Source organism: Hippoglossus stenolepis, chromosome 15, assembly GCF_022539355.2.
Source record: "Hippoglossus stenolepis isolate QCI-W04-F060 chromosome 15, HSTE1.2, whole genome shotgun sequence".
Classification (NCBI taxonomy): domain Eukaryota; kingdom Metazoa; phylum Chordata; class Actinopteri; order Pleuronectiformes; family Pleuronectidae; genus Hippoglossus; species Hippoglossus stenolepis.
In genome coordinates, this window is record NC_061497.1 from 25,093,098 (window position 1) to 25,107,057 (window position 13,960).

A 13,960-nucleotide genomic window follows, 5' to 3' on the forward strand; every position below is an offset into this window, starting at 1 on the left:
ATAAAACCTTGATAATAAAGATTATTTTATATAATAGAAATATTTGTACTATTATGAGTGCGTGATGACGCTGTAAAAAATCAAAACGAAAACATGTTAGGATCAGAAAAATGACACAAATCATTTTTACCATCACGTGTTTAATGACGTGCATCAATAATGTTAGTGAATCTGAAATTATTGGGTTAGGTTAAAATACAAAAACATAAAAAATAACAATGATTCCGTAATAATGATTTACTGTGTTTTGTACGTTATTTGTTTATATTTTATGTTTTGTTTTCTATCAAATTCAAATGTGAAGTACTTTGTTTAAATGTGTGAAAAACAGAGAAAAAAATTCTATTCATGAAATGTTTTGTATAAAAAAATTAGTTTTGACTGAAATAAAAACATTGATTAACTGTATAATATTGATGTGAATGTATTTTACTCCACGTGAAAATATATGATTAAATAATCCTAAGAATTATAACAACAAAAAAATTATCATTTGTCTCCATAATTTCTTTGTATTTTCTGTTAGTGTTAGTTTTACCCAGGGTTAATCCGGGTTTAACTAAAACTAACACTCGCCCTTAAACGAATGTGTGTTTGGGTCAATTGTTACTGAGTTAGACTTAACCCGGGTTAACCTAAACTGTAAGTCAGTTCCGTTTGTATTTCATCAAGTCTTCAGTTCATCAACTAACTGTTGATTATGTGATATTTAACATTGTGACGTCACTGCTTTGTAGAAAAAAAATTGTTCTTATGTTTTGTCTGAGAAACAAACGTGAAGCTGTTGAATTTATTCTTGTACATTTTTTATAAAAATATGTTGAATATTCACGATAAGATGAGGAGACAAAATCAAATAAGGTTATTTCACTTCATCTGCTCGTCACTTCACTACTGGTTGTATCATCAATCAATTATCAAACAAACAATCAATCATCAAATCAACAAACAAAGAAAAATGTGAAGTAAAATAAAATCATTGTGAACTCACTGTGTAAAGTGCCTTGAGATAATGTTTGTTTGCTTTTATACAAATAATAATAAATAATCGATACTGTTTTACATATATATGTTACAGTTACGTCGATCTATCTATATAAATAGATATATATCATGGGGACGTGTGTGTGTGCAGGGGGACGGGGAGGCAGGGGGCGGCGTACAGGGTTGGCTGGAACCTCATCACTGAGAGAACGGCGCGATTGACACTGCTCGTCTGTAGAATAGTGGGGGTGGGGTTTATCACGGTGGGGGCGGGGTTGAAACAACACATGGGGAACATAGTGTTGGGGGCGGGGCTTGCTCCAGGTAGGAACACCTGAATGAACTGTCCAGTTTCTGGATCCAATAGCATCTTTCTGTGATGCTGTGGGTGTGTATCCACATAGCAGTACCGCCCATTTGGCTCTAACATCACGTGACATGGGGCGGGGCCACTGAAGACAGCTCCAGGTGTTACAGCAGAACCTGTGATGTCAATGAGGAAGTCATTACTCACCTGTGCAGGTAAGAAACTCTGAAAACTGCAGAGAAAAGGCTGCTGCTGCTTATTCTTCAATGTGGGCGGGGTCACAGCACTGACGTTGTGGTCTGCTGTCCTCCTGGTCGCTGGGGAGGGGCAGCTCTTCATGGTCTGGTCCGAGGTGTCTCCAGGTGACCTGCTCTGGTGGAGGTGGGGATTCTGGATGGAGTTGAGGGGGTTGGGGATGTAGCTCACCTTCCTCAGCTGAGGATGTTGAGAGGGGGTGTAGAAACAGGTTTGGAGCCGCTGAAGGGGGGCAGGGACAGAGTGAGAAGACGCACCTTGGGGGGGGCGTTGTTCCTGCTGGTCTACCTGGGGGTGTGTGGAGGAGGAGGGGGAAGGAGGGGCAGAGAAGGGGAGGGAGGCCCCTGCCTGGTGACTTGCACCGTCAGCTCTTTCTAATTGGCTGATGGTTGCAGAGGTGGATGGGGGTGGGTCTAGAAACATGAAATCATCTTTCCTCCTGCTTATTATTGGCTCGCTTCCTTGTCTCTGCTGTGTGATTGGATGACTCAATGCATTGTACTGTTTTCTGTCACGGGATTGGCTGAAAGATGCAGTGACCTTAGAGACATGTCCTCTGGTGGAGTGACCTTTGACCCCTACGGCCTGTTGGTAGGTGGGGGGTGGGCTGTCCTCCTGACTAACCACCTTGAATTTTGCTGGTTTGAGTTTGTCAGGTGTCGTTGCCGTAGAGAACGAGAGGCTGTATGTGTTTTTAACCAAACTTCTGACATCTCTCACCGAGTGAACTGGAGCTTTAAACACACCTGGCCCCGCCTCCAGTCCTCCCCCCTCCGATGGGACGATAGGTGACACTGCGTGTTTCTTCTTCAGGTACGATGTTTTCGTGTTGATCTTCTCGACCTGCATCTTCTTGGAGAGGACACTCTTGATGATGCATGATGCCATCTTTGTTTTTGTTTCATCCAGAGAGACAGATTTTTGCAAACGTCTCTGCACCACCGATTGTCCTCCAATCAGCAACCCTGAAACCAGAAATCGGAAGAGTCCAGAACAAACCATCAAAGCTCATCAAAGGTCATTTCCTGGGCAACACAGGAAAAGGCGGAGTTCTCTAACAACGTCAGGTGTTGTTACCTGGACTGGCTCCTGCAACCAGGCCCCTGTAGACCCCGCAGCTGTCGACATCACCGCAGGTCATTGAACGCGTGTGGAAGGAAGTGGGCATACTGTGTTGTCGTAGCAACAGATCAGGGCGATGATGGACAGTTGGATAGAACAGTTCATTGGTTGACACATCTCTGTTCGCTGCTCCCCCTTCAAAAGGTTCATTCTTCAGTATCACCTGGTCAGGTAGTGAGACAGACAAACAGACAGACAGGTAAAGAGACAGAAAGAGAGAGAGACAGACAGGTAAAGACAGAAAGATACAGAGACAGACAAGTACCTGTAGTTTGTCATTCTTTTCCTTGTCATTAATTTCCTTGGTCTTGTTTTTCTTTTTCAGGTGAATCTGTCGTTTAGGAACCATCTTAAGCCCCTCCCCCCCCTGACCTGTCATCTGAACAGAAACAAACAAGAGGATGTAGAGAGATATACAGACAGATAGACAGACAGGTAGGGAGAGAGATAGACAGGTATGTGATGAATAAAACAATGATTTAATTCAATTTAAAGGTTTATTACTGAAAGGTTGACACTTGACGATGTTGATGATTCAGCAAAAACTAAAAGTGAAAATTAAACGTTTTTGAAATTAGTTTTTGTATTTTCAGTATCATATTTATTATTTTCAGTTTTATTTTGAAACGGTTTTCTGAAGTGTCTGTTATTGGCTTTACTTCCTGCTTCCTCCGTACCCACACGAGCAACAGACAGGAAATGATGCGATCCTAGCAGTGGACATTAGTCTTGTGTTTTCTCCTGGTGAAGTTTTAAATGGGCCCATTTCAAGTTGATTCTACAACATGGAGGAGGCTCAGTGAAGCTCCAGGTGAACCAGGGAGAGGGGATTGGCTCTAGTGACTAGAGACTAGTGGGCCAATCAACTCTCCCTGGATTAAAGAGGCAGCAGCGAGGGGGGGGGGGGACTGAAACACAGAGACACAGGAGAGACACTGAGCTGCAAAGCCGAGATGCCAGCAGAAAGTGCCGTCACTTTAAGTTTAAGTTTTGATTTATGTTTGCTGATTAAATAATACAAGTAATTGTGGAAAGCAACCTGTTCGTCTCTGGATGTTGTGGTGAACCAACGTCCTTGGCCACACTCTAAGAGGTTAGGTCATAAATTGAATATAACATGTACTAAAAAACAATATGCACGAGTTACCAAAGCAATTCCAAAGACAATGATAAGTGAGAATGATTGGTGGAGGCACTCTGCTCTACAGTGTCATTACTTCACAGTTACCTCATCTGTATATTAATATCTCTCACATCTCTTCCCCTTATCTCTTAAAAGAAAGAATTTGTTGAAAGATTACTTGATTGAAATTATAAAGATAGTCTGTAAATGACATCTATTCAAGCAATTCATTTTTAAGACAAAGATTTTACATTCACCATTGTGATTTAGAAATTGAAGCACAAGAACATTTATTTTTCACTTGCAATTTTACTAGGCGATTTTGAGAAACTTTTCAAAGCTGGATTCATGATTAAGATTGTCAGGCACCTATTGTTAATTACAACATAGTAAAATATGAAAAGGAGGTGATTAAAAATAAATATTATACAACACACTAATACATTTCTCATCCACAAATGTAGATTAACAAAGAACAAACCACTCTTCACAGAATCTAAATTCAAATCAGTTACCAAAAATCATTAAAATACATGAACACAAAAAAGCTTTACTTATGCAGAATAGTTTGTATCATACTCACTGATAAGAACTCTGATTATTCTTTTTTAATTTTGTTTCTTTGTTTGATTATTTTTTAGTTTTGAGTATTATTATTATGTTCTCTGTTCCTCCAGCAACTTTGATTGTAAAATTAACCGGGAGAAGGTTTGGTCCTTGCTTCAAACGCACCTCCTCATTTAAGCTGATTCATAGATTTTATCTAGTGAAGCATTTCAGAATTCTCAGTTTTTTCCGTTGCTCTCAAAATACAGAAATAAACAAATAAACCAAAAAATAAACAAGGACAAAAACGCAGAACAAGGTTAAGCAAACATTTAACTACCATGTACAAGTATGAATATAAAGATATTCGTATAAGTATGTATATATGAACATAAAAACTATGACAATGAAATAGAGAAATAGTGCAATGATGCAGAGTGCAGAGATGCTAGAATCAATATGGGAAAGATTGTCATATAATGTATATATTGTATATATAGATATAATTTAGAATACAAAGGAACCGGATTATTGCACACAGATTGTTCCTGACACTGTTTGACTGATTAACTGTTCATCAGAGTGACGGCCAGAGGAAAGAAGCTGTTTTGGTGTCTGGTAGTTTTGGTTTTTCTTGTATAACATTGAGGGACACTGATGTAAACTCTGTATCCTGAAACCTGCTCCTATGTGTTTGGGTCTTTTAAGTTAATGCATAAACTACACAAAGATATTCATAATTTTGACAACATTTTGTCTGACTTTGTTTTTTACTATAGAGATCTTGTATTTGGTTACCATGATTACAGTGACAACAGGATGTTTTTTGATCATTAATTTGTTATTATAACCCTATGGGCGGCTGTGGCTGAGGGGTAGAGCGGTCGTCCTCCAACCAGAAGGTCGGCAGTTTGATCCCAGTCTTATGGGATATTTATGTGACAATTTGTGACAATCCTATTCTTCTGTTTTAACACTGTATGTTGACTTTGTATGTTGACTGTCTAAAGTGTTTGTTGGAAATAAATAAATAAATAGTTTCCGCACCTCAAGAAAAAAAAACCTTCAAGAGGATAAAACAACAGAAGAAGAACAACTTCCACTGCTACGGTCGCATCACTTCCTGTCCAGTGCGATGATATCGTTGCAGGGGCCTATTGTGCATGCGAGAGCCGAGGTCCGCCATCTTGTCTGCAGCCAGCTTTTTTTTAATTGAAAACTTGAAATGTACAAATGTCAATGCATATATGTCATGACAAATAATACAAAATGACAAGACACATTATATAAAACAAATATAATTAAAATGATAAAAGAATGAATGGGTTAGGCTCAGTAGAATGAATCCTGTTTGTTTTTCTTCCCTTTCTCTTCTCTCCTTGTCTGTAAGTTTGTTCTTTTACTCACCGAACTTTACACAACAGAAATAATTAGACTTTGTAGAGTTTGTTGTTTAAAACATTTGTAATTGAATCAAACATTCTAAAGGATTCATATATTTTTTTCCTGAGGATTAGTTTTAGGGCAGATAGACATGATCCTTTGCTGCAGGAGGCATGGAGGAGCAGCCAATCAGAGCATTTTCCTTGTGTGTGTGTCTGTGTGCATGTATGTGCATACATGTTTGTGTGTGTAAGAGCGCACACGTGCCTGTGTGTCTGTGTCTGTGTCTGCGTCTGCGTGTGTGTGTTTCCTCTACATTTGAACTTTAAATTTTTTTTAATTTTAAAACGTTTAGTTTTTCTTTAGATTCATACAAAATCTATTTCAATTAAAAATCATTTTGGATTTTTAATCACATCAGATTCTTTGATTATTGATTATTTGTTGATAATTTGTTTTGATGATTAAAAGAGAAATAATTTATCCATCTATTGATGATTATTGAGCCAGTTAAACACAAAGTTTCCAAAAAATGCTGAAATGTTTTTGAATACATAAAATTTTATTTAGTTTTTCAGTCAAGCGAAACTAAACGAGTAACACGAATAAACACACTGACTTTGCCTGTTCTGGGTTGAAGTGGCAGAAGTGACTGCAAATGCTGTACACGATGTGAAGAAGACAGCGTGTGAGTCCACAAAACCCTCAGGAGACGCCCACAGTTCTGCCTGAGGCTGACCAGTGGCCTGTTTGATCACCTGCCTGCTCGTGTTGCTGCAGGACCAGAGTCCGGTGCATTTCATTCTTGGCGCTGATTGGCTTTCACAACGTTGTGTCACATGAACATTTTGCCTGATTTCAAATATTTAAACTTGACTGATAGAGACATGTCTATTCGTTGACTTTGTTTGTAATTTCATCGTGAAAAATGTGCGTTGTGTTTGGTGGAACCACACCATAAAAGTTTCTTTAACACAACATTTGAGAATGTAAATCAGCCTCACCTGTGTTTCCACGGCAACATCAACGCACCTGAAGTCGCTCTCTGGACCTGAGTCTTCATCGTCTGATGGGAGGATGACAGAGGGAGAGAAATAGAGGGAGAGATCTTCCTCTGACCAGTCACTGATACACTCTTCCTCCTCAGAGTGAACGTTAGAGGAGACGTCCAGGTAATCGGCCTCTGACGGACGAGTACAGGTGAACTCAGCAGAAAGTCGTGAATTATGATGATGCGGCAGAACAACTTCAGGGCAGCGGTGAGCGCTGAGGAAGACCTCCCTCCCTCTTCTTCCTCCTCCTCCTCTGCTGCTCATCATTTTTTTCTTTTTAATCTGAAGGTTTTTGACGTTAGTCTGTTTCTGTCAAAATTTTGACAAAATATAAAAACAAAGATTTGGGTTAGGGAAGACCTTTTAATGTTATTTTCTCTGACACAAACTCAGTTTGTGTTGTAATCATATGATTATTCTTCATTGTGATTGGTTCTTAATTGTGAAACATAACGTCAGTAACAGAAGGGAGTTCAGAATAATGTACTTCAGTCAGACAACTCACGTTCAAACGTTTATTGCAACAGTAGAACAAGTGTTTGGCATCTAGGCTCCAACTTAGTCACTCCCCCGAGATGATCACATATGATGGGAGTGATGAACAAATACTTATAACCCCCCCGTCAGAGCCTACAGGTGGATGATGGGTGGTGGAGGGGCTGTAATACTGACACAGCAGCAGGGCAAGCGAAGGGAGTGATGAGTCTTATTGGTTGACACTTTTATGTTCGTCAGTTGATGGGGTTAGGATGTTAAATGCTAATTTTTTGCATTAATTAACTTAAAAGGCCCCAATGTCAGTGAACATTTGCATAGAACTTTGACCCTGAGAAAAAACATTTTAATTAAAAAACTCATATCTTTTTTCCACATTTTATTACCTGATTAAAGACCATTAGAATTGATTATTATTGATTATTGTCCATTTCCATCTCTCAAATGTGAATTTAGTCTAATTCATTGTGTTTTTTCATCTATTTCCAGTAAATATTTTGATCAAGTGTTAACCGTCATCTGGAAACACACACCAATCATGTACAGTTTATTAGTTTTAAACACTGAAGGTTTCTAGTTTGAATGTAAAATGACTGAAAGTAAATTAATTAATTAAAATTGTAATTTTTTAAGAAAAAACATGTGCACATATACATATCTGTACAAACCTTGTTGTTTTTCCACCTTAAGTTTGAAATCATATTTTCAAAAGAAGGGTTAGGGTTATCAATAGATTCAATCAATGAATAATGAAAAACTTGTTCTCACCTTGTCCCGGATCAAATTCTATATTTGATGATTCAAAAGGAACCGATGGAACCACTTCCAATCATAGGTCCATGTTTAGACTTCTGATAGACATCCTGGTCTTGGCTGAAGTAGTCAGAGTCGTGGACCAGGTGTAATCCAGGTTTTTAGTCCAGATGCAGGATTTTTTTTTTATGTTGTCCCAATTGAAACTTTAAATCGATATTTCATGATATAATATTTACCCAGAACTATTTAGGTTCATTAGTCCATCAGAGCTGGTTCTGGTTAAGACAAGTTACAGTTTTCCTGTTTTCTGATAAACATGTTTTTCTGTCAGGACACTGACTATGACTGTCCTGCCCGAGAGAAAGAAGTTCAGATATGCAGAGAGAGAGTAAGAGTGGTGGAGTCAGGCTGAGTGTTGCTGACAGACTGCAGGTCCAGAGAGAGGGGGGGAGGTGGTTGAGAGACATAGAGCCAAATAGAGAGAGGGAGAACGGGTGTCAGACTGCAGGTTTCTATTTTAGGAAGTGATTGACAGACGAGGCTGTAGCTGCAGAGACAGCGAGGCCTGTAGGGTGCCCCCCTCCTGGTTAGGTTTAGGAAGTATGGAATAATCTCGACAACTCCTCCTGCTTTGTCCGTCGACTAGGTCAAAGTCAATGCACTGGCGACAGATGCCACCAAAGCTCTCTACTGTCACATTACCCCTTAGCTAAAGAGGCTTTGATACATTTGTTCTTTCATTCAATGTGAATTTGCAGTTTTCAGTTGACTTTATATTTCAATCTTTGGTTAGACCAGGGGGACTGAACCCATCTCCTATGAAAGGGTACGGGGCTGCTCTGCCCTTCCCCCGGGATGCTCCCTCCCCCTGGTCCCAGGTACGCTGATGGGGACAGTTGTGCCGCCTCCCATAATGCACCGTGGTCCCACCCTCATTATCATCATAGAAACCCATTACTGAGTTTGTTTGTAATTTTGTGTTATCAGTGTGTTGGTGTAGGTGTGTGTTTTTTCCTCTATGTTATTTAATAACAAAGAAAATAATGAATATGTTTTAAAAAATGTTTGTAAATAAACTTGATTGAAAATTAAATACAATTTAATGTTTAAAAAAAAAACATTAAATGAAAATAAAGTGATCTTGTCACAGTGTTGTGCGCCTCCCACAATGCCTCCATCCTACATACTTATGAATTGTGAATATTTATTGATATATTTATTTATTCATGTGTATATATGTGTATGTATATAATATTTATTTATTTATGTATATTTATAAATAGGGTTAAGGTTAGGTAGGGGAACTGAGCCTGTCTCCTATTAAAGGCTACAGGAGGTGCACTGTCCTCCCCCCAGGGGGCTCCCTGGTCCCAGGTGCGCTGACGGAGACATACTGTGTTCCATCCTCCATTGTCACCCTAACCCTCTATCTCAGGCTGCAGGTCTGAGCTGTGAAGATGCTTCTCCTACGATGGTCAGAGTCAGAGTGAGTGAGGAGGCTGGGTGCTCCTCTATTTATACCCGCCTCTGAGTCCAGACTCCTCCCCCTTGCACATTCCACTCTGAGCCTACCTTATTGTAATTATTGATGTATTTATTTCTTCAACCAAATTACTGATGTATATATTTATGTATGTATTTATTTATTGCCAAAACAAATGTATTTATATCTATGTACTTTTTAATCAATCATGTTTATCGTATAGTTTACAAGTTTATAATTTTTACAAATTTGTATGTTTTCATATTGATGAATTGTGACTTTGTATTGCCTTATCTATTTATTTATATATTTATTCCTACTATTTATTCATGTATATGTATATATATCTTATCCAATCATGTTATTATGACTTATGCTATTAAAAAATATGTTATATATACATGGATAGAATCATGAGTAGTTTACTGATCCCAGGGGGAAATTGTGTTTGTTATAATTGGTCCATGCAAGAGTACAAATAACCACATAAAGATTTAAAAAGAAGACATAAAATAAAAGATGAAATATATATACACAAAGAGTTTTAGTTGTCAGAGTAGTGTTTAAATGTACATGAAGTCCTGTTCAAGATATATACAGTATTGTAAGTGAACATTTGTTAAGGATAGCAGAAAAGCATTCACTTGTAATAAAAGCAAACAAGTAGCCAAATCTCCCATGGCTCTAATTAAGAAGTGGCTGAAATGACATACATTTAAAAAACCAAACAGAAACTGGCCAGGGATGTACTTCCCCTGTGGAAAAGGAAGTCATAATGGAAGCACCACCGTGCTAGGCTATCTTTCACAGGACGTGTGTGTATAAGTAGTTAGGGGAATATTTTTTGTATCGTTTTTTATTTTTTATTATTTCCCTTGTTTGTACATTTGAGTAACTTAATTTACATGGTTTTGTTTATTGGTTGTTGTTTACAAGTATTTTCACCATTTGTATTCACTGTTTGCATTGCAAATAAAGTGACACATGTGGTGGCAGTTTCTGTTTAATAATGATACTCTATTGTATAATAATACACACATAACATTGTCTCTCGGAAAGTTCAATTCTAACACCTGCAGGTGGGCTCACCCCACACAGCCACCTAGTGTGACGTGTATAGAATGAGCACAGAGCACAGGAGAATCACTTCACTTATACAATCAGAAGCCCCTCCCCGCGAGGAGCCAAAAGGTATACTTCAGTCTCTTGATGTCTGACCAGGTTGGGCAGAGTTCCTGTCTCAGATCTCCGTCCCAGACCCCTGGTGTGCCTTTCTGGTGTGAGACAATCTGTCTCCGAGATCCTCTATCTTCATTTACAACATCAAAAGACCCCAGTCCTGTATACAATGCAGAGTTCCCCTCACCCATCTCTATCAGACACACTAAGTAACCCCTGCAGTGAAGCATTTGCTAAGACACACATGTAGGGGCCATAAACACTTCCTTCTGCAACTTCCGTAGTTAAGTCACAGAAACACATTTGTTATCTACTTCTTCTAAATACATATCTGTTCTTCTATTAAACATTACACAAATGCAAAATCTGCCATTACACACATCAATCTGTTCATAAAATCCTTGTGGCCTTTTTTAATGTATAATATTCTCTTCAGATCTGAAAATAAAAATAGAAAGCAGTTAAGAATTAAACGACGAGTTAAATATATATATATACACATACACACATAAATAAATTCTATATTTAATGCTGAACGCTTCCTGACTTTTCTCTCCACCTCTAAACCCTATCTCTTCATTCCTGAGTGGAGCAGACACGATGTGATGTAAATAGAAACATTCAATTCAAACGTTGGATCTTTTTCCTCTTGATCCATAATTGTATTTAATGTAAATAAACAGAAATAAGTGACCAACGAGCCACATTGACCTTTGAACAAGTATTTCCATGACAAACCTGAGGCATGATCCTCCTGGTTCACCAGCTGAAATGTTTTAGTTTGCATCCGTCAGGACAGTTTTCTGTAAACGTCTGAGTCGTCTGAGCAACGTGAGGAAAATGGAGTCAAACATCCACAGACCAGCTGCCGTCTCCCCATGTGACACAAAATGTTTTACCGAGAAAACATCAGTTGTTATTATTTTTTATCAATTATCAATATAAATTATTTTTATTGAGCTTTACTGATCAATGAAAAATTAGCAAATTTAATGAATATGTCATTTTTTTAAAGAGGCGAATATTCTAGTTTGATTTCCAATTTTCTAACCGTCAAGCGTTCATCCCGTGTTCCTCCATTTTCCTCATGTTTACAGTAGACAATGTGAAACATCTGAGCCGTGTCAGAGACGCTCAGGGTTGTCCGACATCGGGACTGACTGGGCAATGACCTGTGGTCGTCCTGCAGGTCCCCTCCCCCTCCATCCAGGGGTTAGTAAGGATCTCCTCCGGTCTTTAATGTCTCTGTGTACGATTTCTTGAGCGTGTACGACTGCAGTGCCTCCAAGACCTGACAGAGAAAGCTGAGGAAAACAAGCTTAACGTTAACAGCATAATATGCATAGTGCCTTGAGATAATGCATCTTATGATTTGACGCTATATAAATCAAACTGAAGTTACTGCAATTTAACACCAATGAGAACAAAGTTGGACAGAACAAAGTCATCGGCGTTGATCAGTACCTGAGTGCGAGCTGTTCCGACAGCGGTCCCCTCTCATTGATGAAGTCGAACAGGTCCTGACACATCGGTGGTCGCTCCAGCACCAACGGGAAGCCCTTCCCCTCCACCTCGCTCCATTATAGCTATCTCCACGGGAACGCCCCTACCTTCAACGGGCTGAGGGTTCAGAGGATTTATATCATCATCAGCTGCATCAACGTCAACATCAACCCCCCCAGAACAGGCATGTGACATCACAGGTTAAAAACCTGCAGCTGTAATTCACCTGAGAGTCCAGCAGAGGGCAGATCTTCTACGATATCAATATGTCTTTTCCTTTTTCCTAAACATCACAGTTTCACTATAATGAATAAATTAAACACATAAGCAATAAGATACTAACTCACCAGTGTTGTCCATTCTCAAACGTTGTCTCTGGAAATCCTTTTAATGGGTACCTGCGCAGACAAAAAAGGGAAATAGTGTTTTTTAATATGTAATGAAGCGTCCAGCGTAAAAACACCCTTTAACTCTGTGCATGTGTGTGTGAGTGTGTGAGTGTGTGAGTGTGTGAGTGTGTTAGGGGGTTAGGGTTAGGGTTAGGGTTAGAAAAAATATCTCGATGACTCCCCCTGCTTCGTCCGACGACTGGGCAGTTTGAACTAGGGAGTCAAAGGCAATGCACTGGCCCACGCACGTCATCGACTACTCTCCATTCTCACCTATCCCCTTTGCCTGAAATGGCTTTTGATATGAGTTGGTTTTTAATATGAACGTTATTTTGTTTTGGGATATTGTTCCTTTAAAAAAACTGGTTTAAGTTTTGTTGATATTTTAAATCTTTCATTGTAAGTGCTTTCTGTTTTTGTTTTCTGTATTGATATTTCATGATTTATTGCTTCTCATTCCATTGTTTGAATTATTGGTTGTTTGATTTTGACGGAGTTGGTTGGACTATTATTTCTATAGATACTATTTTAATTTCCTAATTTTACATTATGGAACACATCATCAGTAGTGGACCTCAGGATCATCGGGTGTTTCGGCCATCATCACTAGACACCCTCTCCCAGAGAAGGCCCATAAATGATCAAGCCCCAGGGTGTGTCCAACTAAGTTTTATTATAATCTAATTCTAAGATAATTTAGAAAAGGATTCACGGTTTTGTTAAGGATCAACTGGTTAGTATTAGAATTAATATTAAGGATAAAATGGTTTGGGTTTGGATTAGAGTTAAGATTAATATAAAGGATTAAAAGGTTAGGTTTAGGCATGGGGTTAACTGGTTAGGTTTAGGCGTAGAATTAACTGGTTAGGTTTAGGCGTAGAATTAACTGGTTAGGTTTAGAGTTAAGGTATTGATTAAGGTTAGGATAATGGTTAAGATTAGAATTAAGGTCATGTTGAGGCCTCTGGCTCTGGCTCTGAGTTTCAGCCCCTAGTGGAGACTCTGGGGATGACATCCTTTAAATTCTGGTTCTCTTCAGTAGGTGGAGTTGGATAAATAACTGAGTCATACTCACTCTGCTCAGTGCCCAGTCGGGGTTGGAACATCGGTTTCATCCTTCTGTTGGTTTTGGAGAAAGGCCACACGCCGTGAAGCTCAAACCTCAAAGCTCAAAAAGTCCTCCACTGGGAATGATGGAGCTCCCTAAAAAGTTCCTGTGCCCCATACACCACACGACTCCAGAAACTTCTGAGCAATGCTCTGTGTCACTTACACCGCAAGACATGCTTTAGTATTGTTACAACAGACTCATCTTGGATTTCTCCATGGATTGATCTAAAGAGCTGATTCTCTGTGGGGCAGGTGTAGTCTGTGTGTACACTC

The 13,960-nt window shown here is 39.0% G+C and overlaps 1 protein-coding gene across 2 annotated transcripts; it reads right to left on the reverse strand.

Annotated features, from left to right (window-relative positions):
• Positions 1–120: 120 nt before the first annotated feature.
• prob1 (proline-rich basic protein 1) lies at positions 121–8,436 on the reverse strand. Of its 2 annotated transcripts, none has more exons than XM_035177808.2 (5): positions 8,036–8,436; positions 6,725–7,075; positions 2,934–3,047; positions 2,624–2,831; positions 121–2,511 (listed from the first exon to the last, which is right to left on the reverse strand). In XM_035177808.2, the coding sequence occupies exons 2-5, from the start codon at positions 7,037–7,039 to the stop codon at positions 1,112–1,114; spliced, it is 2,037 nt and encodes a 678-aa protein (XP_035033699.2). In that variant the 5' UTR covers positions 7,040–7,075; positions 8,036–8,436; the 3' UTR covers positions 121–1,111. The 2 variants fall into 2 exon arrangements, with proteins under 2 accessions (XP_035033699.2, XP_035033698.2); XM_035177807.2 differs by having other exon boundaries at positions 6,725–7,081.
• Between the last annotated feature and the right edge of the window lie 5,524 nt (positions 8,437–13,960).